Here is a 27902-nt window from a genome sequence, read left to right on the forward strand (position 1 = left end):
CCCTTCCAAAGACAAATTGCTGGCTGTGTTCGTTTCTGTTAGATAAAACCAAGTTGGCTGACAAAAAAATGAAACGATGCACTTCACCATTCAAAATACAGAATAACTCTCAGCACCAAGATAAAATGTCCATTGAAAGCAAGATGAAGCAGCAGTTAAATACTGAGGATAGGTGAACTACATTTTTGGTGCACACAATTAAAAGGAAATTGAGCACAAGTCTAGGAAATGTTCACAATGAGGGCATTCCAAAATTCAGTTCCCAGTAATAAAAGATCCTCTGCCTTATTAATCAGCGACAAAAGGAGAATATTGTAACCCTGGGCATATTTTACCAGGTGAAAATGGTGTGAGGGGCTGGATTGCCCAGGGCTTCTGAAGCAAATTGCTGAATTAAAAAGTTAGCAGTGGCATTCAACTGGGAGCAGAGGCTTCTGTTCTGGGCAACGAGCTTCAGGCAGCAACCTGTGAAATAGCAAATGTAAGGTCTTGCCAGAGTCACACAAATTTCCTTTAGCTTGGAAATATGCAGAACAATATAGAGGTGTTGTTCAGGTAGAAGGCAGTCTGTAGCCCCATCCTAGCTTTTAAGTTCTGACCTCTTCTCCCTAAAGATACCAATTTCTCCCAAATTCCGCTTTTTCCAGGTTGTGACCTCAGCAGTCGTGGGAGCTGGACAGTCTGGCAATCACTTTGGGTAGTGTTTTGTCCCACTGAATTTTATTTTTCTTGGCACGAATGGGGGTTTAGGACTGTACAGCTCTGCAGTCTCACTCAGTTCCAGGATCAGAGAATTAGCTTGGAGAGTGGTCAGTTTGTAGCTGAGGTTAATAGATTAACAGGGAGCAGTTTGCAAATCACTAGAATGTTTCATTGGGCAAAATAAGGAATAAGAGGAGGTTAACAAGAAGCCACAAGTGGAACAAATGGTCTTGTCATTCTCCAGTTCAGTTGCAAAGCTAAAAGTGAAATAATTCTCCTCCAGAGAAAGAAATATATCTCCAACTGTTTTAAGATAGAAGTTCTGGGCAGAGAATCTGATCGTATAATGGGAAACATCACATCAGGCCTACTGCTGCGGCAGAATGATTCAATTAGAGTTAATGGTTTTTTAATTAATAAATGCAAAAGTAAAAATGCTTTAAAGTGGGCCTTGCGTTCTAATTTATCCTGGGGCCTAAGCAGGTCACAAGGTCGTTTTATTTCAAGCCCCTGGTTCAGCGGTGATTTTAGCAGAGGCGGCTTCCCAGGCTGATTGCTCTGCAAAGTGTTCCCCGTCCTCTGGCCCCTCTTAGGGATTATCTTATCTCCTGCGCCATTCCTATCATTTCTTTGCCCCTGTTAGACTGAGTACCTGTCAGGTATAACCCATTTCATGTGCCTGCCATTTCACGCCTGAGACTCTCCCCTCTGAAGGTGGCCTTTCTGACGGCAGCGTATCTCGGTGAATCGTAGCGTCCCGTTGATCCATCCGCTTTGCTAAGAGACGGATCCCCCTTTCCTCACTGACTTCCCTTCTAAACCTCCGTGGAATAACAGCTTCACCCAACCACCTAGTGTGACCTGGCACTTCTGTCTCCATGTGTGCCGTGGCTTGCTCAGCTTTTGGACAGAGTCCTATTCTCTTGGTTGAGACCCTTGTTCAGTAGACAAGTTTCTTCTTCACCCAAAGAGTTCTTGGAGATGTGATTCACACAACCATCTGCCCTTTCAGTAGAATCCGTTATTTTTGGAGCCAGCTTAGTGGCTTCTGGTACGTATCTCGGTGAATCGTAGCGTCCCGTTGATCCATCCGCTTTGCTAAGAGACGGATCCCCCTTTCCTCACTGACTTCCCTTCTAAACCTCCGTGGAATAACAGCTTCACCCAACCACCTAGTGTGACCTGGCACTTCTGTCTCCATGTGTGCCGTGGCTTGCTCAGCTTTTGGACAGAGTCCTATTCTCTTGGTTGAGACCCTTGTTCAGTAGACAAGTTTCTTCTTCACCCAAAGAGTTCTTGGAGATGTGATTCACACAACCATCTGCCCTTTCAGTAGAATCCGTTATTTTTGGAGCCAGCTTAGTGGCTTCTGGTACATTGTCTAGACTAGGGCTCTTCCAACTTGGCCCTTTTGTGACTTGTGGACTTCAACTGGCTGAGGAATTCTGGGAGTTGAAGTCCACCAGTCATAAAAGGGCCAAGTTTGAAGACCCCGAGTCTACATGGTGGGTGTGCAAAATATCAGTGTAAGTCACGTTAAATCAGCTGCGAAGCAGTTGTAAAGAGGAAGAGTATGGTTACGTTGGTTTCAATTCCTTCCCCCTCTGAATGCACACAGGAGATGGAGGTCTACTTGCACGTGTGAACCATTTTTATTAGGGGTTGTTTTTCCCAAAATTAAATAATTTGCCATTTTCAGTCTGAAAAACATCCTAGGGCTGCGGCAAAGGGCTTTCCAGAATGTTCCTCTCTTTCCTTTTTGTCCTTTAACTGCCTGAAATATTTTATTTTGGGGATTTAAAACAAAGCATAAGCCCAGGAAAGCTTTCAAAGAAAAGTAATTAAAAATGACAAGTTGTGGCATAAACCTGACAGCGTTCAGGAAATATGCAGGATGGATATTTTTTCATTCATGCCTTCTAGCATGTTTGTTATTGTGTTCATAATGAGACGTTCTTTATAGCTAGAGTTGTGTTTTTTTCCCTTACTGTAAATGACAGTGGGCGTCTAAGCCTCGCTCTGTATTTTTATGAATATTTTTATCCCCACGTCATGCTTTTAAAGGTTTGGTATGCAAACATACGATTCAGAAGCTTTGGGTAGAAAACGCCTGTCACAACTGCGATTATAATAACTAACATCCTAATGAGTTGTGCTCCATATGTGGAAAATAATCTATAAACTAAACTGTTACATAATTTATATTAAAATGTGCATGCAATTATTTTGAAACGGGGTAAATCCTATACATTCCAATTACAGTGGCAATTAAGTGAAATTATGTGGATACTAATTAGATGATCCTAAAGGATCATAGACTTGTGTACTTAATTATCAGAGGAACAATCAACAACTCATTTAGGATGAATAAATTTATTTCATTTGGAGAGGCTGATACTGCTGTAGTTTATCCTGCCATCATGTTTCTGAGGTAATTCCGTTGAGGGCGGTGTGATCTATCCTGTATTTTCATGAGTATAGTTAAGAACAGAATGTAACCTTTGGAGATTAGCATAAATTTCAAATCTCATTGTGCCTCAGAAAGATATTTTAAAAACCCATTATTCTTAATAAACCCCATTTAAGAAGACAGCAGTGTAAGAAGCAGCCAAAACTAGAAACCCTTGAAGAATGTAAGTAAAGGCTGTAGTTTCTAAAGTCTGTGGGGAGCAATTGGTGAAGCCTGTTATTTATTTATTTATTCTTTCATTCATTCCTAAATTATAAATACAGAATTAAGGAGTGCAACCATTACAGGTTCACTGAGCATAGGTCTCACTCACAGTCTTGAGTTTATGTTGGATTTTATCCTAAATGACTAATCGTGTTGAATGCACAGAACGGTTTTATCCTTGGGGTCACCCATTTTGGGGGGACTTTAAAGGACTTTTGAGAGTACAGCTAGTCGGTGACTTATGACCATGACTGAGTCCAAAATTTCCAGTGCTAAGTTGGATAGTTGTTCAGTTGCCACAGTTGTTAAGCAAATCGCTGCAATTGTTCAGTTAGTAACATGATTGTTAAGTGAATCTGGCTCCCCCATTGACTTTGCTTGTCAGAAGGTCACAAAAGGGGATCACGGGACCCCCAGGACACTCCTACCGTCATAAATGTGAGTCAGCTGTCAACCGTCTGAATTTTGACCAAGGATTACCTGTATGTTCTGGCTGCCATGGGTGGATGCGTGACCTGTCATAAGCCTGTCGGGTGGTCCTCCTGTTGCTGCGATACAATCTGTGTCCATTCTCCTTCACCATGCATTTCGATATTTTTGGGTGACACCACCCACAGCCGATTTGCCAGGGGAAGGCCTCCATGTTTTTGGACATGAGAAGTGTACCAAATCGGATTTCGTTTCATTTAATAGAATAGCAGAGTTGGAAGGGACCTTAATAATAATAATAATAATATATAAAGTTGGAAGGGACGTTGGAGGTCATCTAGTCCAACCCCCTGCTCAGGCAGGAAACCCTATACCATTTCAGGCAAATGGCTGTCCAGTCTCTTCTTAAAAACCTCCAGTGTTGGAGTATTCACCACCTCTGGAGGCAGGTTGTTCCACTGGTTAATTGTTCTAACTGTCAGGAAGTTTCTCCTTAGTTCTAGGTTGCTTCTCTCCTTGACTAGTTTCCATCCGTTGCTTCTTGTCCTGCTTTCAGATGCTTTGGAGAATAGCTTGACTCCCTCTTCTTTGTGGTAGCCCCTGAGATATTGGAAGACTGCTATCATGTCACCCTTCACCCTTCTCTTCATTAAACTACACATACCCAATTCCAGCAACCGTTCACTATATGTTTTAGCCTCCAGCCCCCTAATCATCTTGGTTGCTCTTCTCTGTACCTTGGAGGACTTCTAGTCCAACCCCCTACTCAAGCAGGAGAACCTATACAATTTAAGACAAATTGTATAGCTCTTTTCTGACCGAGTGGATCTGGAGACTTCATTATGTTGATCAGCTGCATAATAAAACTTTTACACCAATTAGGCTACTACCGCACAGTGTTCTTGGGAAGGTGCCTTGTGTTTCCAGTACTACGTACTTTGTGTAAGTTTTCCAAGTGAATTAATTACTGGAGACCGAGCAGCTCTCTGGAAGTAGCTGGTCCTGATCTTGAGAAATTGGTATGGAAGATGTACACCTTCCTGCCTCTTATAACTTGGGAGTCCATTCCACCTTTGGGGAAAATCCTCAAGATCTGAAAGGAAACCGTTTCAAAGCTGAAACTGATCTTGATAAGATTCATAGACTGAATGAACAAAATGAACGAGGATTTGATCCCAGTCAGATTGTCGTGCCAAACAGGACCACCAGGTTTGGAGGCAAAGGGAGGATTTAAATCTAATGCATGCAGTGTGTACTTTCTCCGGCTCCTTTTGACCAGGTAAGGCCCCTGGCCAGGCTCGTCTACTTAAGATAGCGGACAGAAATTCACAAAAGAATGCTTTGCAGGCTAGGAGGCACCCCTGCTGCAGGATGACCGGAGGCCGTGTTGCTTGCCAGGGAGGAGAGCCCCACCTGCAAGGGGAGAAGAAACGGCGAGCTTTTCCTGAGGCTGATGCACCCAAAGCCATCCAGTCTTTACTAAATTTGCACCTCTGCTCGCATCAGCCGCTGCTCAACACGCCATATTCCTTTTAAGAAAAGATAGACAAGGCAATGCCATAACAACACTGTTGTTGGTATTGAATTGGATTGTGCTGGATTGTTACAGGCCAATCTCTGCCGCTCCGTCAAGCTGGGCTAGTGGGTAGAGTGTGCAACAATCACGGAGTTTATCCGCATCCATTGTCCAATTCTGTAAGACGTTGAGATACTCAGGAAAATCGCCTTCTCCAGAGAGCGGCCACCTTCGTTCACTGGCTGAAAGGGGTAAAACGGCCTTGGCTATCAACGGGGGAAAGAGTGGCTTCATCTTTGCTTTACAGATTGCTGCTGCTTACCAAACCAGCAAAAGAAAGCTAGGAATCCAGGGGTCAGGCAGTCTACTGGGATGGAGAGACTGCTGTTTCCCTTATGGATCCTGATCTCCTTCGGTCCTCAGGTTATATTCCAAACTCTTAACAAGAAAACATGCCCGTGGCACACTGTGACAGGAAGTAAATGTGTAAACGCTCCTATTTTGCAATGTAGAAATCACATATGTCCAGTTGAGTTTTACTCAGTGCTACAATTGAATGGTGAGGGGGGGGGGGGAAACCCAGCATAAATACTGTAGCTTCTGTTATCAGCAGGGTGAGGAGCCAAGGAGCTTGAAAATTACCGAGAAATAATAGAGGCACGCTTAGTGAAGGATAATTTGGTATTGGTACATCGAGTGGATTGCATGATTCAGTTTATAACTACAGTAGTTAAGAGAACCGTCGTTTAATCTTTTGGTTAACGGGGCTTTAATTTTCTGTGCACCCGTAGCTGGCTTTCCATTCATGCCCCCCGTTTTAATTTTCTCTCATTTCTCCATGCTCCCACCAGGGCCCACTTTTGAAAAGTTTGGATTCACGAGCCTTTTGAAAGATTGTTTTCGAAAAGAAGTTATTTGAGAGACCTACGGTGCTCGCTTTGCACTTCTAGTCTGTCCGCCTGCGTGCATGCATGCAAACACAGGGCGGATACTTACTTTTTAAGAAGTCTTTATCATCGGAGCCACAGGCAATCCTCAACTTACAACCACAATGAGGACCAGAAATTATGTTGCTAAACAAGGTGGTTGTTCAATGAGTCACTCCCAATGTTATGAGATTTTTGACACGGTCGTTAAGCAGATCGCTGCAGCTGTTTAGTGATTCACCCATAGGACACATCCAGCTTCTCCGGTTGACTTTGCTGGTCAGAAGCCGGCTGGAAAGGCTGCAAACGGCTCTTGTTGGACTGGGAAGCTGCAACCCTGGTAAATTGCATGCCGGTTGCCAAGCACCCAAACCACAATCGATTGTGTCCATCTATGGGAATCAGTTGTAAGTCACTTTTTGTAACTCCGAACGTTTGCTAGGTGAATGATTGTAAGCGGAGGACTTCCTGTAGAGAGCTATACAATATTCAGACCTAAAGCAGGTTTATAACGAACCTCAACATTGCACTGCAACCAATAGGCTATGTAATAAATTACTCTCCCACAGTAAAAATAATAGTTGCACTGATGAGAGACCCAAACTAAAGGTCCTTCTGGACGACTCTCTCTTAACCAACTCTACCGTAAAGTCCTTGGTGGCATCTCAGTTTTAATGGCTAATACAGGAAAAACTTAGCTTTCCTGTCCTCCTCCTGTTGATGCTGGACTTGCCGGAAGACCAGGAAAGGGTCACCCCTGCCCTCCAGGTCCTCAGAGGGGCGATTGGAGGGCTGGCAGTTGGGAAGAACCATTCTTTGTCCAGCAGGAGAAAAATGGGGAAGGCATCTTCCAAAGAGTGCTGGTGAGAACTTGACCGTGCCTCATCGTCTAGACAAAAAATAAATATGAAGAAGGGTGTCGTGTGTTGTGATTCAGGGTCAGCCTGTGGGTTCGGCAGTTGGGTCGGACGACTCAGAGGAGGAGGAGGCGGGGGGTTGAAGAGCTTGCTGAGGGGATTGGACAGCTTGATGAGAGCCCCCAGCCAGGCCCCTCTCATCTGGTCACGACGCAGACCCAGCTGTGTGAGCCTGACAGCGTGGATGAAGATGACCCACAGCTGGCCCTGTTCAAGGACGCCCGACGCAGGAGGCAGTCAGGAGTAAACAGAGGAAGGCAATGGGGCACCTCGGAAGGAGGCACAGAGAGGCCACGCCCTGAACTGTATTTAAGGGGAATGTGTGGGAGGGCTGGTTTGCTGAAGGCAACCGCTTGGATTGTTCCTGCTTCTTAGCTCGTGTTTTATGGTTGGTGTCTTGTCTTGCTCTGTTTTATGTGAATAAATTTGGCAGGCGTAATTCCAGCCTCTTGCCGTTTCTAAAGGGGTTGTCCCTGCCTTTTCTGCAGGGCCAGTAGCAGGCTGGTACAGAACATCATGTTCTCACGCGTAGATGTGTGCAGAGTTGAGTCATTCATTAGTGATCACAAGTTTTGATGACTTAGATTTTAGCTTCCCCCTTGGAGCTCGGGAAAAGGTCTCCAACCACAGAGGGGAGAACGTGCGTGGTCCCCGCTGGTTCTTTCTAAAGTCAAGAAACCTGGACTTGGGAATTGATCCCGGGGAACGGATGCCGAGCAGGCAGAAGAGCTCACCGGGCCCAGAAGATGCCCGGGACCCCCTCCCCTTCCTTCTTGGGGCCCCCAAGCTCTCCCTGGGCCAAAATCCATTTCTTCCCCCTGGAAGTGGAGGGGGGCGTGGGAGGGGGCAATGTCATGAAAGGAATGGGAAAGGATGGAGGGAAGCCTGGCCTCTTTGGGGACCTCCAGGCAGGAGAATGTTTGGAGATGCGAGAGAATTTCATCCTCAGGATGTTCCAAGCTAGATTTTAGATTATGCTGCAAGAGTTTTATTTTTTCCCCAACTTACAGCAGTCGCATAAACGTCTATCCTCTGGTAAAGACTTGAGACCGAGGAACTGGGGGAGGTTCCACTTGACTGCTCACTTGCCCTGCGTGAAGGGGGCTCCTTGTATTTGCCTACAGCGAGGGAGGTTTTATCCAAACATGTTCCTGAACTTGTAATTTCACAGGCAGAGATTCAAGCTGGTTTTATTACACGCCTTAGAAAAGAACAGATATCCTGCAGTTTTTGGCTCAAATCTCCATATGGCCCAGGTTCCAGTCCTGCCTGATCATCTAAAGGAACCGAGATTCAATTTCCTCGTGGGAGGGGTGGTCAACATCTGGGCAAGGTTACCGCAGGGCCCTGGACGTTTCCAGCCTGGGTCCGTCTAGCCCTCACAGACGCACCGCTTACACAGTTTCCATAAACATTTTGATAACTGCTTCTTTGGTTGTTTCCTATTACATTAGCCTGGTTATTGATTTAAGATTTTAAAAATAAACACAGTTGTCATAAAGCTTTTTTGGATCTCCTATAACGGTCGGTTTATTCTTTCATCTTATTATTGTAATTTATGCAGTATGGTTGTTGTCTGACATGCAGGCTTTTTAATTTTCATAATTTGCACATCAAAAAAGGTGTTAATGACATCACACCCTTTAAAAAACACCTCTGATCACGAAGAATGTGCACCTATTCTGTTCAAATATGCCGTTTTTAAATCCCTTGAAAGAATTGCTAGAAATTGAGCAGGATTGCAAAAAGGATGCCAGCAAAACTAGAAAATGTTTCTATTAAATCTATCATGCCAATGAGAACCTACCATCCAGATTCTTCTTCTTTTTTTTTTTGTTTTATGGAAAAAAGATATCATTTAGGACAGGCATGTCAAACTGCCGGTCCGCGGGCCGGATGCCTCACGATGAAACCGCATCCTCCTCATTGCCGGCAATGGGAAAAAAGTCGTGATACGTCGCGCGACGTCACGTGACATCATGAGTTTGACATGCCTGATTTAGGGGATGTTTTTTTACAGTGAAAGCCCCTCCTCCTCCCATTTCATTTGCACTTGTCAATTCCAAAGGCTTCTCTCTTTGCTCTTCCCTAACCATAAGCCTAACCATAAGAAAGGGACGTGGTGGCTCAGTGGGTTAGGACGCTGAGCTTGTCGATCAGAAGGTCGGCAGTTTGGCGGGTCGAATCCCGAGTGCCGCGTAACAGAGTGAGCGCCTGTTACTCGTCCCAGCTTCTGCCAACCTAGCAGTTCGAAAGCACGTAAAAATGCAAGTAGAAAAATAGGGACCGCTCCAGTGGGAAGGTAACAGCGTTCCGTGCGCCTTTGGCGTCTAGTCATGCCGGCCACATGACCACGGAGACGTCCTCGGACAAGCGCTGGCTCTTCGGCTTTGAAACGGAGATGAGCACCGGCCCCTAGAGTCGGAAACGACTAGCACGCATGTGCGGGGGAACCTTTACCTTTTACCTAACCATAAGCCACACTGGTTGAGATTTACAGAAACACCTGGAAGACTGGATTTTTTCCCATTCCTGCTCTTTTCAATGCTCAAGTTGCAATGGGTTGCAAATTAATTGTACTGTCTTGGTTCCGTATCCTGCTCAAGGTTGCCTCTTGGAAAGGCCCCAGGGTGGCCGTCAAAGCCAACTCTTGGCTGAGTCCACTTACAAAATGGAAGCATCTCTGCCTTGGGGCTGCTTGAAGGCATCCATGGTTTTGTGTTTGACAAGATGTTGCCGTTCAGAACATGGTCAAATTACGTTGTAAAACATGTTATTTTTTTTCTTTCCTTTCCTTTTAGAAAATGAAGTAAGAACTTTCCCAGTCTTAATTAGCGACCAAAGCGAGATAGTTGACACTAACGGAGCCGGAGATGCCTTTGTAGGTGGTACGTATCTTTCTCAGGTTATTCTGTCTGGAGATCTTCCTGTTCTCCCACCTTCCTCTCCTCACCGGCAACTTCATTAGACAAGGTGATGACAAGCGTTGGTGTTTTTTCCCAGCGTAGAGCTTCAAGCTTGTTCTTTGCAAGCCTTCATTTGCATCCTAAGAGTCTGTTTTAATGGACTGTTAATTCTCTCAGGAAAATCGTGTTGCTACCTTTACAGATAATATGCTGTTAAGTAACATCTACATTGTTTTCACAAGATTAATTGGGCCTGTCAGAATGTTGCGTAAACAAAACTGCCGCAAATATGCTTTGTAGAGTCCTCCAAATTCTACCCTGGCTTTAAAATCTTAGCACATTGCTCTTCTATTAGCAGGTTATAGTGAATATTGCAGAGTATGAAAATAACTAACATTTGAACCTTAACTTTTTTTTCCCCTTAGTGCATCTGTTTGTGTAAACGCCCCTCCCCCAAATGATATGCTTTAAGAGCCAGAAATAGCAGAACATCTGCTCCAATTTATATCTGATCTCAATTTTTTTTAATATTGGGAAGGGTTGAAGAATCCAACTCTCAGTCTCCCATTGTTTAAAATGCCTCAAATAAATCAAAACCTTGTGTAGTTGCAAAGTTCTCTTGTTGATGATAAATCTCTGCATCTTGCAACAACAGGCTGTTCCGCTTTGAAAATGGTTGTGCTGAAAGCCTTAAAGTTGTCCACAACACTCTCCTTATTTTTCTCAAAATACGGGACTTGTTTTCATGCTGTGACTAAGGTTGTTGTTGCCACATCAGAGGTGAATATAGGAAAGTCTTCACTTCTTGGCTCCGTCTGTTACAGCCTAGGTTTACCTTGAGCTGTCAATCTTGTACTATCAGGTCTGTATTGCAGAGCTCTAGGCAGCCCCTAGGTGGCAGCAACATCAGGAGACACAAGCCCTGGCTGCCCTCTGGTGGTTGTTTGGGCATTAGCCCAAATATGACAGAAACAGAATTTTCCTCCCTCTCCTTCCTCTTCCTCCCCCTCCTCCTCCTCCTGACCGAAAAGACCGTAGGACAGTTGGTTGAAGGTTATCCTAAAAGCCTTTATCTGTGTTATCGGCTGACGAGCTCATTCTGTTCTCTAAGCATTGTAGGAAGGAAAAGAGTTGATGAGAACCAGTCGGAGTCGTAGACGTCCCGTTCTTCTCCCGTTAGGCTTGTGCCTGTCTCGGCTGTTTGGGTCTTGGTCTGTACAGCATTAGCTGTTATCTTTCAGGCTCCACTCAAGGTTTAAACCTTAGGAAATCTGGCAAAACCACACCTAAGGAACCAATCCCTGAAGAGCATTATTGGTAGCGCTTAGACTGAAACATGTGGTCCCTTCCTTTTAGTAGTAGTAGAGGTTGCAAATGAAGGTGAAGGTTCCCCCGCACATGCGTGCTAGTCGTTTCCGACTCTAGGGGCCGGTGCTCATCTCCGTTTCAAAGCCGAAGAGCCAGCGCTTGTCCGAGGACATCTCCGTGGTCATGTGGCCGGCATGACTAGACGCCAAAGGCGCACGGAACGCTGTTACCTTCCCACCGGAGTGGTCCCTATTTTTCTACTTGCATTTTTACGTGCTTTCGATCTGCTAGGTAGGCAGAAGCTGGGACGAGTAACAGGCGCTCACTCTGTTACGCGGCACTCGGGATTCGACCCGCCAAACTGCCGACCTTCTGATCGACAAGCTCAGCGTCCTATAACAGAAAAGGCTAATGCCAGAAGAGGCGTTAGGGTGGAATTCTAAATATGTTCTATTCTGAATGCATTTTCAGCTAAACTCCACCGGGATGTAAACAGTTGGACGCCTCTTAATTTATGCAGCTTAGGGAGAGCTGACCTCTCCAGGCCCAGCTTCAAGAGGACAATATTTACATAGCGTCAACAGATGGAAAGCAACAATTTTACCTAAAGGGCACTTTGTCGCAGAGAAAAATCTACCTAGTTCTGTGTACTTGTGTCTGAATGTTTTGTTGAATATTTACTCAAAGACCAAGGAGGCATTTTTTTTTAGGAATGAATATGCGGAGGGTTGGACTGTTCGGAAAAGAAGAGAATTGATGGAGCAAATTCTCCATTCTTCTCCGTTCTCCACGTGTGTGAGGGGGACTCAGGAGGAAGAACGGTCTACATCTGGGGGATGGCGCAGAAAGGAAATTAAGTCTGAGATCTAGAGAGAAAAAGTTCTGGCAGGCCGAGTGTGAGAACCCACTGCATCCTGAGTAAGAATCAAAAGTAGAGACAGAAGTATGTCTCATCTAACAGAATGAGAACAAGAGTGCCTCCATCATCACAAGTTGCAAAACTAAAACTTATTTCCTGCATTTAACCACGAGTATCTGATCCCTGAAGAGTCCGTAGGAAAACATGATTAAACCAAGCAGAAGTCAAGAAACGGAAAGTGTAGCAAAGGCGCTGGTGTTGGTGATATTAACTCTAGAGTAAATAACCTGAATTCCTCTGCTGCTGTAAGGCGGGAGTCTCCAACCTTAAGGCCCGGCTACGGCTGGCTGAGGAATTCTGGGAGTCCACAAGTCTTGGAAGTTGCCATCGTTGGAGACCCCTGCTTTTAGGATTAAAAACCGCTCTCATAATAAAGTCCCACCAGGGATAACAAAGGAAACATATATCAGTAACAAGAGAGAAAACCTGTTCTGTACCAGCCTGCTACCGGCCCTGCAGAAAAGGCAACCCCTTTATAAACGGCAAGAGGCTGGAATACGCCTGCCAAATTTATTACTACAAAAACAAACAAGACACGAACCAAGAAACAGGAGCTTTGAAACACTATCCGAGCGGTTGCTTTCAGCAAACCAGCCCTCCCCACACATTCCCTTTATAAAGAGTTCAGGGCGTGGCTTCTCTCTGCCTCCTTCCGAGAAGCCCCATTGCCTTCCTCTGTTTACTCCTACTTGACTGCCTCCTGCGTCGGGCGTCCTTGAACAGGGCCAGCTGTGGGTCATCTTCATCCACACTGTCAGGCTCACACAGCTAGGTCTCCATGGTGACCAAGTGGGAGGGGCCTGCCTGAGGGCTATCATCAGCAAGATCTTCAACCCCCTCAGCAAGGTCTTCAACACCCCCCTCCTCCTCTGAGTCGTCCGACCCAACTGCCGAACCCACAGGCTGACCCTGAATCACAACAAAACCCAGCTGAAAACACTCATGTATAACCCGGATCTGCAGCTAGGAACCAAGGACGGACTCAAGAAGTGATTCCTCTCCCTCCTCTTCTGCCTGCGGGCCCTATCCTGTCCTAGTCTGTCTCCCCCTGCCCCCCCCCTCAAAATGGGGAGGCCACCTGCGCTCACCTTTCAAATGTCCCCTGGAGCTTTCTTGGGGGGGCACGTCAGCTGTGCAGGCAAAGCGCCACATCCCCATGGCGGGCTGCGAGTCGGAGTGTAGGGGAGGCCTTTTGCAACCCACATCCCGTGAAACCGGGAAGGGGCTGCCCTGCCTCACAGATTGCGGTTATTTTACCGATTGGGTGACTTGCCAGGTTTTCCAAGGTCTCTCCAGCCGATCTTGGACTAGGAGGAGACGCATCTCGGCAGCCCTTTGTCGGCTCCAGCCACAGGAAAGAAACAGCCCGGAGGGACGGAGCGCGCGCATCTGCGGAAGTCTCTCCAAAATTCCACTCTTTGCGTAAATTACTACAGGTAGTCCTCGGCTTACAACAATTCATTTAGTGACTGTTCAAAGTTACAACGGCAATGAAAGAAGCAACTTACAATGTTTCTCACACTTAACGACCGTTGCAGCATCCCCAGGGCCCCGTGATCAAAATTCAGACGCTTGGCAGCGGACTCATATTTACGACGGCCGCAGCATCCCGGGGGGGGGTGTATGTCGCGTGATCCCCTTTTGTGACCTTCTGAACAAGAAAAATCCATGAGGGGAGCCAGATTCACGCAACAACCATGCGACTAACTTAAACGGCTGCAGTGATTCGCTTAAAAAGAGTGGCAGGAAAGGTTGAAAAATGGCGCAAACTCACTTAACAAATGTCTCACTTAGCAAGAGAAACTTTGGGCTCAATTTGTGGTCGGACTGCCCATATTTTGCTGCCTGGAAACCAAGTGGAAAAAAACTGACTAACATTCTCTTGAGATTCCCATCATTCCTTATTCCTTCTCATGCACAAAATCTAACCGTGGAATAATAATAGAAATGTTTTTTCTCTCTTTCTCACCCATCCAGTAGGTGATTTATTAGTAATTTTAGTGGCAGGTGGTGGGGTGATGTAATTTGAGGAAAGCAAGATTTAGCTGGAGCTACATTAAGAGGGATACAGCTGGCTATAAGTCACCGCCTCATATTTGGTCCCCTGGTGCCGCATATCTGCTCTTCCAAATGTACCAGTTTCCAAGGAGCTAGTACATTTTAGGATTGATAGAATAACAGAATCGTAGAATAATAAAGCTAGAATAATAAAGCTTGGGGGTCTTCTAGTCCAGCCCCCCTGCTCAAGCAGGAGACCCCCTGGACCATTCCAGATAGGTGGCTGTCTGGTCTCATAATAATAATAAATAAATAAATTAATAATAATAATAATAATAATAATAATAATAATAATAATAATAATAATAATAATAATAATAATAATAATAATAATATAAAGTTGGAAGGGACCTTGGAGGTCATCTAGTCCAACCCCCTGCTCAGGCAGGAAACCCTATACCATTTCAGGCAAATGGCTGTCCAGTCTCTTCTTAAAAACTTCCAGTGTTGGAGCATTCACCACCTCTGGAGGCAGGTTGTTCCACTGGTTAGTTGTTCTAACTGTCAGGAAGTTTCTCCTTAGTTCTAGGTTGCTTCTCTCCTTGACTAGTTTCCATCCGTTGCTTGTTGTCCTGCTTTCAGGTGCTTTGGAGAATAGCTTGACTCCCTCTTCTTTGGGGCAACCCCTGAGATATTGGAACACTGCTATCATGTCACCCCTCGTCCTTCTCTTTATTAAACTAGACGTACCCAATGCCAGCAAGAGTTCTTTATATGTTTTAGCCTCCAGTCCTCTGATCATCTTTGTTGCTCTTCTCTGCACTCTTTCTAGAGTCTTCTTGAAAGCCTCCAGTGATGGAGCACCCACCGCTTCTGGAGGCAACTTCCGTTCCTCTGGTTGATTGTCCTCACTGTCAGGAAGCTTCTCCTTACTGCCAGGTTGCTTCTCTCTCCTTGATTAGTTTCCGTCCGTTGTTTCTTGTCCTGCCTTCGGGCGCTTTGGGGAACAGGTTGACCCCCCCTTCTTTGTGGCAGCCCCTCAAATACTGGAAGACTGCTATCATGTCATATGGGTGATGACCTATAGAGCCCTAAATGGCTTGGGTCCGGACTATCTTCGGGAGCACCTGCTGTCAGCATCCACTTCCCCTCGTCCTGTGCGCTCCCACAGGGAGGGCCTCCTCAGGGTGCCGCCGGTCAGGGAGTGCCGGCTGGCGGCTCCCAGGGGGAGGGCGTTCTCGGTGGGCGCGCCTGCCCTTTGGAATCAGCTGCCTGTGGAACTCCAGATGGCCCCCGACCTTCGCTCGTTTCGCCGGGACCTAAACACTTGGCTATTCGAGCTTGCCCGCCTGGACTGAGGGTTTTGGGTTAAGGTTTTAATTTTTAATTATTTTGGGGCTATTTAATTTAATTTAATTTTAACCTGTAAATATTGTACTGTTTTAATTTGCCCTGTAAACCGCCCTGAGTCCCTCGGGGAAAGGGCGGTATATAAATTGAAATAAATAAATAAATAATATTCAGAAAATGAATGGCAGAACATTCCTCAAATGCCTCTACTTCCTCAAACGTTCATATAGTATGCACCTAATCTTTGCCTTTATCCCTGTTACTTTATTTAGAACATCCATTCCAGCGTATTCCCACCTGCAGTGTTCAGGAGGACTAGAAGCTTTCATTTGGAAATTCAGGGGCATCTGGAAAGAAGTCCATTTTTTCCACAGAAAATATAGTCCTCTTCCACTAGGTTGACCACCATCTCTTGAGGTTCTGCTGATCAATGGTTTCTCTGTCTGTTTGAACATAATCTTAATTATTTTAACCTTTGAATCCAAGCCATTATCATAACTGGATGAAATATTGCCAAGAAAATGAATCTAAGCCCCAAATTTTGGTCTGAGTTGTGATCATAAGTCAAGGATTACCTGTAGATGGAACTGATTTGGTTTAAACAATTCAATAAACTAGATGTTCCTCAGTTGACAAGAAGATCTCCCCACCTATTAGATAAACTCAACTGTATTTCAAAAAATCTGAATGTCATGACAGTAACCAGCAAACAAGGAAATGTACACATTATTTTATCTTATATTGTCCAGATTTTCGGCAGAGTGACAAAAATAGGATCTATGCCATGTGAGATACCTCTAGCTTTCCTCTTCAAGCCTGGGAGGTTGCATGAAATAAAAACATGACAGTAAGATGATCATCATAATTAAAATACCTGTCACAGATTATTTCTCTCACCTCCTATCCTAATTTCCCCGTCCCCTAGGATAAATCTGGTTCCCTCCTTCACCATCTGACAGCTGTAAAATATGCGCCTCAGATGATTGCTAGAGTAACTTCGTTGTTTAAAGAAAAGATAGCCGATCTTCTGAAACTCCATTGCTTTATGAATTGTGTCTTGTGAAATCTTTATAAATGAAGCAGAGTGGAAAAATAAAGACTGTTGAGGTGAAGAATGTTTTCGCTCTCGCCTCTTTCCTTTCAGCTGAAGATAAGTGTAAAAGAGATTAGCTCAGCACGGCTGTCTGGTTCAACCCTTGCTGTCTCTCCTTGCAATTCGGTAGGAGACGGGGGAAAGAAATTTCTGTTTTCATTTCCTCAGCCTTTTGACTGACAGCTACTCTGAGGAGGAGGAGGAGGAGGAAGAGATTTCTAACATGAATTCGGCAGATTTCCCTCTATTGTATTAGAAAAAATATTTTTGCATACTCTTTAAGTTTTCAATCTAATTATAACGGTGACTGTCAGCTTTTTGAATATTACAGACATGTTTTCAAACACTAAGTGGGACCCAGAAGCACAAAAATTGCTTTGTGTCTCCACACTCTTGCCTGCAGAGTATTTAATAGCAGCTTATACTATGGTGCCCGTGAGGCAAAGATGACCTCATTCCATTTCTTCTTCCTGATTCTCCAAATCTCACCATCTTTTCGTGACTCTTATCTCCTTTCTGGTGCTCTAGTACAGCCCTTGAAGAAATGACTCGTGGCTGTTTTTCACATTTACAACCATTGCTGCGTTTCCCCCGTGGCCACATGATCAAATCTCAGATGCTGGGCAACTGACTCGTATTTGTGACGGCTGCAGTGATGTATGCCGATTGGTGTACGTTCAAAGTGACAATAAAGTTGTTGTTGTTGTTATCATGGTTTGAGACCGTCTCCTTTGCTCTCACCTGGCCTGTACAGTAAGATCAGCTGGAAAAGGCTTTGCTCATGGACCCACCTATGGGTAGGGGCCGCTTTGGGCTCAATCCTAGTGACCTGGCGCCTCTATAGCCATCTCCTACACTGCCAATTTAAGACAAGGTTCTCCAAACTTGGCAACTTTAAAGACTTTGTGAACTTTACCATCCAGAATTCCCCAGCCAGCCATGCTGGCTAGGGAATTCTGGGAGTTGCACAAGTCTTAAGATTGCCAAGTTTGGAGAGCGCTGGTTTAAAATCAGACGTACTAAGATGTGTCTGTTCTTCGGGGGATTTTCAAAAATGAACATTTCCACAGGGCCAAAATGCCATCAAATGTCTGTTGCCTTTTTTTTTTTTTTTACTTACCTGCCCGTGTGTTTTAAAATATATTATTCGCAGCTGGAAGACGTTCTTGTAGTCCTTTGATTTTATACTGTTTTATGATTACGCTTGTCCTCCTGCTAGGGACAGATAGACGAACTATAATGAATGCGCTGAATGGGTTGCAAAAAAAACATTGTGGTAGAATTGAATTAAGGGACGCAGTGGCTCAGTGGGTTAGGACGCTGAGCTTGTCGATCAGAAGGTCGGCAGTTTGGCGGATTGAATCCCGAGTGCCGCGTTGCAGAGTGAGCGCCTGTTACTCGTCCCAGCTTCTGCCAACCTAGCAGTTCGAAAGCACGTAAAAATGCAAGTAGATAAATAGGGACTGCTACGGTGGGAAGGTAACAGTGTTCCGTGCGCCTTTGGCGTCTAGTCATGCCGGCCACGTGACCACGGAGACATCCTCGGACAAGCGCTGGCTCTTCGGCTTTGAAACGGAGATGAGCACCGGCCCCTAGAGTCGGAAACGACTAGCACGCACGTGCGGGGGAACCTTTACCTTTACCTTTAGAATTGAATTTGATTATGAAATAAGTATTAGTTAGCACGTGGGGTGTTTGATAACGATAGTGCACTCATGGGTTTCTTTCGCTCTCAGAGATGAAAAATATAGATAGAGAGTAAAAATTGACACTTCTTACACTGTTTGTTCCCGCTTCTGAGTCTCCTGCTAAGTGTTTTCATAACTGCCGCATCAATGGGCCTCGTTTCCCCGGCTCCTTAGATTTTACGGAGTGGAATCAATTTCCTCCACAGCTTCAAGGAGTTGTTACAGAACAAGCAACACATCCTAATCAAGCCGTGGATGGGTTTCCTCAAACTTCACATTGATTTTTACTCGGCGTGAGGGAAGCAGGTCTTTAGCCCAGCAGCATCAAGGTAGATGAGCAGAGCGGCAGTTTTTTCACTGCCATCTGTCCCTAAATGGGGAGGATTCGGTAAACGCTGCAGGAAGATAAATCAGAACGGCTGAAATCGAAGCCCTAAAAAAACAGGAGAGCTCTAAGAAAGAGCAAGGAGGAAAAAGTTGCATCTGGCAGTTTCTGTAGAAAATGTCTTCGCATGAGGCTGATGCTTTTCCAGCGTGCTTTGCTGGGGCGCTCAGGTGAACCATGTCACAACTTTTACGTATTTATTAAACAAATGTACATAGCTGCCACAGAGGCGGCTCTCGGCGGCTTACAAATTTTTTTAAAAATCCACTATGAAATAAAAGTTGCACTCGGCTCATCAACGAGACGTCATTCCTGGATTCACACAGAAATGGTTTACAAACCACAGTCACACCCAAGTCAAAATTAAAACTGCATTTGATCCCAAGAAGTTGTCCAACATGTATCCTAATTTACAGTCTAAATGTTGGAGATGTGGTAGTTCAGAAGCTACCTATTTTCACATGTGGTGGACTTGTAGAAACATAAAAGCTTTTTGGATCAAAATTTGGTGGAACATTCAAAAGATTTTTAAGAGAAAGATAAAGTTTTCTCCGCAATTATTTTTATTGGGTATTGTTGTAGATTGTGATGTTAAAGAAACTAATTTGATGTTGAATATGATAACAGCAGCACGGTTACTGGTGGGACAATATTGGAAGAAGGATAGTTTGCCCACTATAGAAGAATGGGTGTTTAAAGGTTCGAATCTTGCAGAAATGTCTAAGATTTCTGCTTATTTGAAAGATCATTCACAGGAAAGATATATTTCAGTTTGGAAGAGATGGATAAATTATATTCAGAACAAATATGGGACTAAAAAGTTCCATTTAGCTTATGAGTAGATTTTAGTGGGATATTGTTATTGGCACGTTGTTTGTAGTTATGTTAAAGGGGAGTTAAAGCACATTATGAATTTGGTTAATTGTATATTATGCATAATTTTTATTTAGAATATGATTATTGTAACTATAATCCTGTATTTAGCTCTGGGAAGTGGGGGGGGAAGTGGGTGGGTTTGGGGTGGGGGGGATTTGGGGATATATTGTAAAATTTTGTTTTTGTAAAACTCTTTAATAAAAAAAAAATTAAAACTGCATTTTAATTTAGCCGGGTTGGTGAAAGTGACCCCCTTCTTTTCACCAGCTCAGCTCAGCATTGGAAAGCAATCCAGAAGGAGAGCTTGAAATACGAATCGTGAAAGCTGAGCAACGTTTAACGCCGGTGGATTCTCCTAAGTTGGTTTTCATTCCGAGCGGAAGTGGGCCAAAGCCAGGAAGTGGGACAGAAAGAGGAAGAACAGGAGGGAGGAGCAGCGGAAAGAGTGGGCATTTGCAGGAGCCAAAACAACATAGGATCCGATGACTGGCTTGTAAACCGCTTTTATCTGAATCTAGGGACGACGCCCTAGTTGAGATTCGACAGCTGTTTGTCCAGAATGGTGTAAGCGCTGGACGGGCAGCAGGTTGGTATAGAGGACCTCCAAGGCCCCTTCCAGCCCTGGGATTCTAGGATAAGCCTCTTCCTTGGTTGTGATGGCGAGTCATCCGTTGTGGGTCCGCTTTGTCCAAAGCAAACCTTTGGGCATCCCGTCAGCCAGGCGACATTTCAGAAAGTGGGGTATTATTGGCAAGGAGCCAGGCAGTGACTGAATTCAACAGCTGGGCCTCCGTAAATCGCCCACCGCTGGCTGTGCCGAGCAGCTGTTGGGCTGGACGTGAAAGGCCAGGCAGTGTATTAAAAAGGTAGCGCGGTTCTTCCCTTTTTAAAATATCGTCCCGCTTAAAAAATCTTATTTTATGACTTGAATCCCTGTCGCGTATTTCCTGCACGCTACGCTGGATCTTCATGTCCTGGAGCAGAAAGGAGGTTTCTTAGCTTTGAAGAAACGAATATAAGGAAGCAAAACCAAAGGTGCGGGAGGAGAATGTAGAGTTTGGGGAAAGGTTCTTTATTAAAAACAGGCAAGACACCCACGGCTTTTCTCTTCAGCGGAGCCTGGTTTATTTGTGGCTTTTAAAAAAAAATTACTTCGCTATTTATGTGGGCTAAGAAGAAATGGCTTCGCTATTCTTATTTTGACTTCTGAAGAAAAGTCTTTCGACTGAAATAACAAAAGAGTTTTTAGCTCCAAAATTTAGACAATGGTTAAGGCTTATTTTAATTTTATTTAAACAGTACAGTGTTACAATTTAAAACATCTGAATATTTTTGTTCAGCACAAAACACCGTTGCTTTGTTTTAGCATATTTTTTAGGTGGATGTAGTATGTAGCTTCCAGACAGAAAAAAAGGAGAAATGCCACTTTCTCCCGATTCCCAGTGACTGTTAAATGAATTTTGTTGTAATCTGGTAGGTCATAATTATAGCCTCACTGCTGATTAGGGGAGATAATGAGTAGGGATGTGTCTAAGTAGATCTCGGCCTACTGTGACTGAGGTGGCCCCTCCTGACCACTGTGGGGTCCTTTGGGGACAGTAACTGTGGGGTCCTTTGGGGGGTGAGTTATTACCCCCCGTAGATAGGGCTCGCAACTTGGGAGTCCTCCTAGATTCACAGCTTTCTTTAGAAGACCAAATAGTTGCTGTGACTAGGGGGGCCTTCGCCCAGGTTCACCTGGTGCGCCAGTTGCGGCCCTATTTTGACCGGGATGCCTTACGTACGGTCACTCATGCGCTCGTGACCTCTCGTCTGGACTACTGCAACGCTCTCTACATGGGGCTGCCCTTGAAGACCACTCGGAGGCTCCAACTGGTACAGAATGCAGCCGCGAGAGTTGTGCTGGGAGTTTCCTGATACTCCCATGTTACACCTCTGCTCCGCGAGCTGCATTGGCTTCCAGTTGTCTTCCGGGTGAGGTTCAAGGTGCTGGTATTGACCTACAAAGCCCTACATGGCATGGGTCTGGAATACCTTGGGAAGCACCTGCGGCCGGCATCAACTTCCCTCCGCCCAGTACGCTCCCACAGAGAGGGCCTCCTCAGGGTGCCACCGGTCAAAGAATGCCGACTGGTGGCCCCTAGCGGGAGGGCGTTCTCTGTGGGCGCGCCGGATTTATGGAACCATCTTCCGGTTGAGCTCCGGATGGCGCCCGACCTGCGCTCCTTCCGGCGCGATCTAAAGACGTATCTCTTCGAACAAGCTGGCCTGGCCTGATGGGATGGGTTGGGTTTTTTATTACTTTTAATGTGTTTTAACTTATTGTAAGAGCTGTGGGCATTTGTTTAATCTCTTTTAATTTTTGTATTTTGTCTTTTAACATGTATTGCCCTGTTCACCGCCCTGAGTCCTTTGGGAGAAGGGCGGTATATAAATAAAATTAATAAAATAAATAATAAATTAATAAATAACAGGCAAGGTTAACTGTAGATACGTTGAAGTCCTTGTAGGCTGATTCTGCCATCAACCAGCCTTTCTTATTTCCTTATTGAAGTTGAAGTCTACCTCATCAAATTTTCTGCGATGCTAAATTTGAGAGAGCTTTGCAGTTTATATCCAGTCGTGAAACACAGAGTAGTTTCCAGCTTCAGGAAGTTGATGGTGTTGCAAGCATCAGCAGGATACATTTACAGCTCTGTTTCTGCCGTTCGTAGGCTGTACGTGTGATTAGCCAGACCTGTTGAACAGAACTGCTTATGGATGTCCTATTCTACCGAGGCCTGTTCAGATCTCAATCCACGTGGATATCTTGAAGCCACAGGATCAGTTGGGACAGGGAAATAAACACAGTCTTCTCACTCTTCACAGCCAGCTCCTATTTCTTCCACATTCCCCAAGCAATCCTACAACAACAGCTCTCTTCAGCTGCACAGCAGCACACCGTCAGAGCCAGCGGGTATCCCGAGGGTGAGAAGCTGGGCCTGACCTGTCAGTTATGGAGAGGGTTGCATTCTCTCTTAAGGATCGGTTTTATTTAGTGGAGATCCTCCTTGATCCAGTATTGCTATTGGACAGCCACTTAAGATCTTTCTCTTAACACCTTCACCTATTGAGCCTTGGTGGAGCAGTGGGCTAATGCCTCCTTAAGTAACACCAGCTGCCTGCAATTGGTGCAGGTTCGAGTCCCACCAGGCTCAAGGTTGACTCAGCCTTCCATCCTTCCGAGGTAGGTAAAATGAGGACCCAGATTGTTGGGGGCAATTAAGCTGACTTTGTAATAATGCCGCTTGGGGTGTGTGTGAAAGCCCTAATAAGCAGGCATATACATAGAATGAAGGCTATTGCTAAGCACATTGGTTTGTGCTTAAATTGTAAGCCACCCTGAGTCTTCGGAGAAGCGTGGGATATAAATGGGATTAAAATAAAAATAAAATAAAATAAATATTCAGAGACTCCTTCCCTGGGACTTCCAAGCTGGGCTTTTGACGTGCTATTTTTAAGATGCTCAAAACTGTCCAAGTCACCCAGCATAGGTTATGCATGGGGTCTCCTTGGGGCCTCACATTGCTCCATTTTGAAACAATTTCACAGGTCACCCTCTGAATCCAATTTCACCTGTCCATGATAAAGCTCAGGATGGTCCAAGCAGTTGTCGGGATTAACCACTATCATGTTTAAGAACTTTGAAGGAAAGGAGGATCATATGACAAGAGTGATGAGTTGATGAAACTCCACCTGAATAATAACAAGGACTTGCAAAACTGCTGAGGCTCTTCACTTTTATATTAAAGGGAAATTGCCCGATGTCCTTGTACATTTCTTCTGAAACTGACATTAATTACCGAAAACTGTGAATGTTCTTAACATGCATATCAGGATCATACCTTGCTGCTTTGGCTTCATCAAACATTTCACCTCTGATAGTGAGACTCAAACTGATAATTACAAAATTAGAACTTGGGCATCTCCAGGCCAACGTTGGTTGATCAGACCAGTTGTCAAAATTCCAAGAACATAATCGCTGAAGTGTGAGGAGAAAAATTACTTCTCTTAATTGTTCACAATTCTAAGAATGTAATTAAAATATATGAGGAGCTATCATAGAACGAGAAAAGACTTTTGGATGTGACCTAGTCAAGGGATTCATAGCCTGTTTTAAGCTGAGGACCGTGCTTCATCTTAGGTTGTAAATTGAGGTTTTTTTTATCTGTGGCAAATTCCTTGGAAGACTCCCAGAAGCCGTGCTCTGGAGACTTCCCCTCCCTTGCCCTTCTCCCCCTATCCTAGGTTGGGGGGGGGTGTATCAGGTGTGCTCAGCCTTTCATGTGTTTCCCCCCCCCCTCCCTTTCGTCTTGTCCTTCAGGCTTCCTGTCCCAGTTGGTCTACGAGCGGCCATTGACGGAGTGTATCCGGGCTGGACACTACGCTGCCAGCGTGATCGTCAAGCGTTCCGGTTGCACCTTCCCGGAGAAACCCGACTTCAAATGATACTGGCACGCTGAGGGATCCACAGGAGACGCTGCCCACTTCCTGTCCCGTCCCCCCCCACCCGGACTCTGCACTGGCCTTTCTGTACTTCTGTTCATTTGGACCCTGGACGCCTCTCTTGGATGCCTTTCTCCCCCCATCCTCAGAACGTCGGACTGACAGATCATCCAGGGTGCAGTTTCGGATGCCCTGTGCATCACAGACACACACACACACACACACACACACACACACACACACACCAGTTCTCGAGGGGATGCCAAAATCCTCCTGGTGTCCTGGCCAACACTGCTCACTTCGGCCAGAAGAGAATTCAGTTGGGAAGTAACTAAAATAATGGTACAAGTCTAAGGGTTGGGCCTTGATCTCTGGTGTGGTTTACTGACCTTCCCAGCTGAATCCTGGTTCTCTTGCAGTAATCGGAAGTACAATCATGGTTTCCGGGGTGAGCCAAGATTGTTTGAGCTGGAGTAGGAAATGGGGGGCAGGCTCCTCAAATGAGAGGTAGGACTTTCATTCTTCACGCTAACTTGAATTTCGGCTCAGGAATCTCATTTTCCCAGAGCAGGAACTGGATGTTATTGTAAGTAAAGCCCATAATAGATACGGGCCAGCTATGGAGCCACATCTCGGAAAGTATAAATGTATTGTGTGCGAATGGGAGTACAGAAAGCTCATGCAGGCTGTTTCTTTGGGCCATGCCAAAATATTTTATTTCAACGCACAGTTTTAAGACAATATGGTACGTCAAATAATGGAAACATCTTTATTTGTATTACAGTATTCAAGAAACACATTCTCCAAAGTAATTTACTATGTAATTTGATACTGATAAATAAAGGAATTGTGATACAGGCCTTTTCTGGGTTTTTAATGGTGTGATGGGGTTCTGTGGCAGTAAATAGACTCCTACAGGAGCGAGTGGGAAGCATTAACCTCACTGCAACCCATCAGTGATGCTGATAAAAAGACATAATTTAGAAAGGAAGAAAAATTATTTAATTAGGTAACCAAAACCTATAACCTTGCCGCTATTAAGCCTTGGTGGAGCAGTGGGCTAATGCCTCCTTAAGTAACACCAGCTGCCTGCAATTAGTGCAGGTTCGAGTCCCACCAGGCTCAAGGTTGACTCAGCCTTCCATCCTTCCCAGGTAGGTAAAATGAGGACCCAGATTGTTGGGGGCAATTAAGCTGACTTTGTAATAATGCCGCTTTGGGGGGGGGCGAAAGCCCTAATAAGCAGGCATATACATAGAATGAAGGCTATTGCTAAGCACATTGATTTGTGCTTAAATTGTAAGCCGCCCTGAGTCTTCGGAGAAGGGCGGGATATAAATGGAATTAAAATAAAAAATAAAATAAAATTATTAGGAAGGGCATAAAAATATACTGATGCTATTGATCCAGTAATTAAAATCTAGTGGTTGTTCACAGGACATTGAAATAAAATGGACTTCATTTGGAACCCAGCAGAATTTCAGAGATTTCCATTACGAAGACAGAACCTCAGAGAAACTGGATATGGATCATTATTTTATGGCAAAACTTTCCTATTGGCCATGTAGCTCCATGTAGAAAAAAGCTGGTTACTAGAAATTTATATTTCAGCATAAAATGTAAACTAGCTTCTTCGTAAACTAGCGAAACATCTTCAAAGAAAAGCAAGAAAGTCCAGTCGCCTCGTGAAAAAGCATCTTTGGGACATCGTGGGGGTTCATGTATTAAAATGTATTTACGTCACTCTGGACAGCCACGCGTCAGGTGAGCCTGTCGCCGCCACCACCCCATTGCATCTGTTCTCCTTCGTTCGCCCAACTGGTTGAGTTCATCGCGCCTCTCTTGTGCCGTGGGTAAAAAATGCCCTCGGGGTTTCAGTTTTGAAATGGAAAAATAATACTGCCCGACAAATGTGTGTAGCAGTTCCCTGTGTAGGGAGAGCGATTAAAGTAAGCCCTCTCACAAAAAAGCCAAAATAAAAGTTTGCTCTTGGGTATTCACATGTGGCAGCGGAGATGACCGATTTCTCTCAAGGCGAATGAAAAGAGATCAGAATAGCTATGGGGGGGGGGGGAGGAGGTCCTTCCAGCCATGGATCCCAAGTGGAAGTACAGCTTCTCTAAACTCTGCAAATATTTAACGCCGGGCTTTCCCCAGGTCCCTGGAGTGAGACAGTTAATAGCCATCAGCTGCCGATGCTGCTGGACAATCAGTTTTCTTGGAGAGAAAAGAAAGCCATCCATTGCCCTGCAAATCACCAATGTGCTGTGGCTGTGCACACAAGTTGTTGCCCAGGCTGGTGGGTGGTTGACCTGCACTGTCTTTCAGAACAACTGTTCTGTACCAGCCTGCTACCGGCCTTGCAGAAAGGCAACCCCTGTACAAACGGCAGAGGCTGGAAAGCGTCTGAGGCTGGAAAACGTCTGCCAAGATTTATTATACAAACAAGCAACAAAACATGAAACCAGATACCGGAACTTTGATCCTCAAACGGAGCGGTTGCTTTCAGCAACCAGCCCTTCCCCAAACACTCCCTTTATTAGAGTTCAGGGCGTGGCCTCCCTGTGCCTCCTTCCGAGGAGTCCCACAGCCTTTCTCTGCTTGCTCCTGCTTGACTGCCTCCTGCGTCGGGCGTCCTTGAACAGGGCCAGCTGTGGGTCATCATCATCCGCACTGTCGGGCTCGCGCAGCTGAGAAGAGGGGCCTGGCTGGGGGCTCTGCGAAGCCTCCAAGCCATCATCAGCAAGTTCGTCTTCAACACCCTCCTCCTCCCCCTCGTCTGAGTCATCCGAGTCATCCGACCCGGCTGCCGGACCCACAGGCTGACCCTGAATCACAACAACAACACGAGAGTGCTGCGGTGTCCATTGTGCTACATTTTGCACACTTGAGAAGGGTCATTGTCTACTTGTGCACCAGGAGATGTGAGTTGGTAGATGTACTTCCTGTGGCACTAAGTAGACATCACGTCTCTTACAGTGCTACTTGTTAACTTTAATTATGGAGGGAGGAAGTGACTTCCTTATCTATGCCCCGGAAATGTAGCAAACCACGTAATTAATGCACTTTGAAGCATTTATGTTAAAAGCATTTTTTAAGTGGGCAAAATTAGGTAAATTAAAAATATTTCATATACTGTATTATGGAAGATACTTTAAATGCATTGCATTAAGCAGGAATGGGAATCTTCGCCCACAGTTCTAATCCAGTTTCTTTTTTTTTTTCTGGTTACACCATGCATTTGTTGCTGTCTTTTCATAATGGGTATTCCAACCTCCAAAAAGAAAGGTGGTCAGAGAAGACGGACATCAGTTGGACTCTTCCCCATCACGCTTCTTTGATAGGAAGACGGTCAGGTGCCACAGGTGAAAGTTCAAGATTAGTACTTTATTGCGTTCTACCTATAATACAAGAATCTCCCCAGGCTGCTTGCCTTCCCTTGAGGACAAAGAGATAAGGGTTTCGTGGAACTTGAGTGTGTGTGTGTGTGTCAGGTGAAAGGACTCCTCATGACTAGCTCCCCACTTGACCCTCCCCCTTGCCTGACTGAGAGTTTCCCAAAGACCTGCGCGTCTCTTAGGGCTTTGAGTGCCAGGTGCTTTCCCCTCTTGGAAAAGCCATAGATAGACCTGAAGGAACCGCCTCGTGCGTCCTCTGGTAGAGAAGGCCCAACGTTGGTCTGCCAACTCAGGCCTCACCTGCCGAGGGAGAGGCCTGCTGGACACGCTTC

At 45.2% G+C, this 27902-nt stretch overlaps 3 protein-coding genes across 5 annotated transcripts in view; 1 reads left to right on the forward strand and 2 right to left on the reverse strand.

Annotated features, from left to right (window-relative positions):
* Nucleotides 1–25027, forward strand: part of ADK (adenosine kinase) — a 176864-nt gene extending 151837 nt beyond the window's left edge. For all 3 annotated transcript variants that reach the window (XM_081329748.1, XM_081329749.1, XM_081329750.1), the window contains exons 10-11: nt 9966–10052; nt 24051–25027. In XM_081329748.1, the coding sequence (XP_081185874.1) occupies nt 9966–10052; nt 24051–24175 (212 nt within the window). In that variant the 3' untranslated portion in view covers nt 24176–25027. The remainder of the gene's footprint in view (nt 1–9965; nt 10053–24050) is intronic.
* The window catches only part of COMTD1 (catechol-O-methyltransferase domain containing 1), a 581650-nt gene that overhangs the window by 305695 nt on the left and 248053 nt on the right, over nt 1–27902 (reverse strand). The gene's annotated exons all lie outside the window — the stretch shown is intronic.
* The window catches only part of DUSP29 (dual specificity phosphatase 29), a 280314-nt gene that overhangs the window by 132840 nt on the left and 119572 nt on the right, over nt 1–27902 (reverse strand). The gene's annotated exons all lie outside the window — the stretch shown is intronic.

The sequence above is a fragment of the Vipera berus genome, assembly GCF_964194415.1.
Source record: "Vipera berus genome assembly, chromosome: 5".
NCBI lineage: Eukaryota > Metazoa > Chordata > Lepidosauria > Squamata > Viperidae > Vipera > Vipera berus.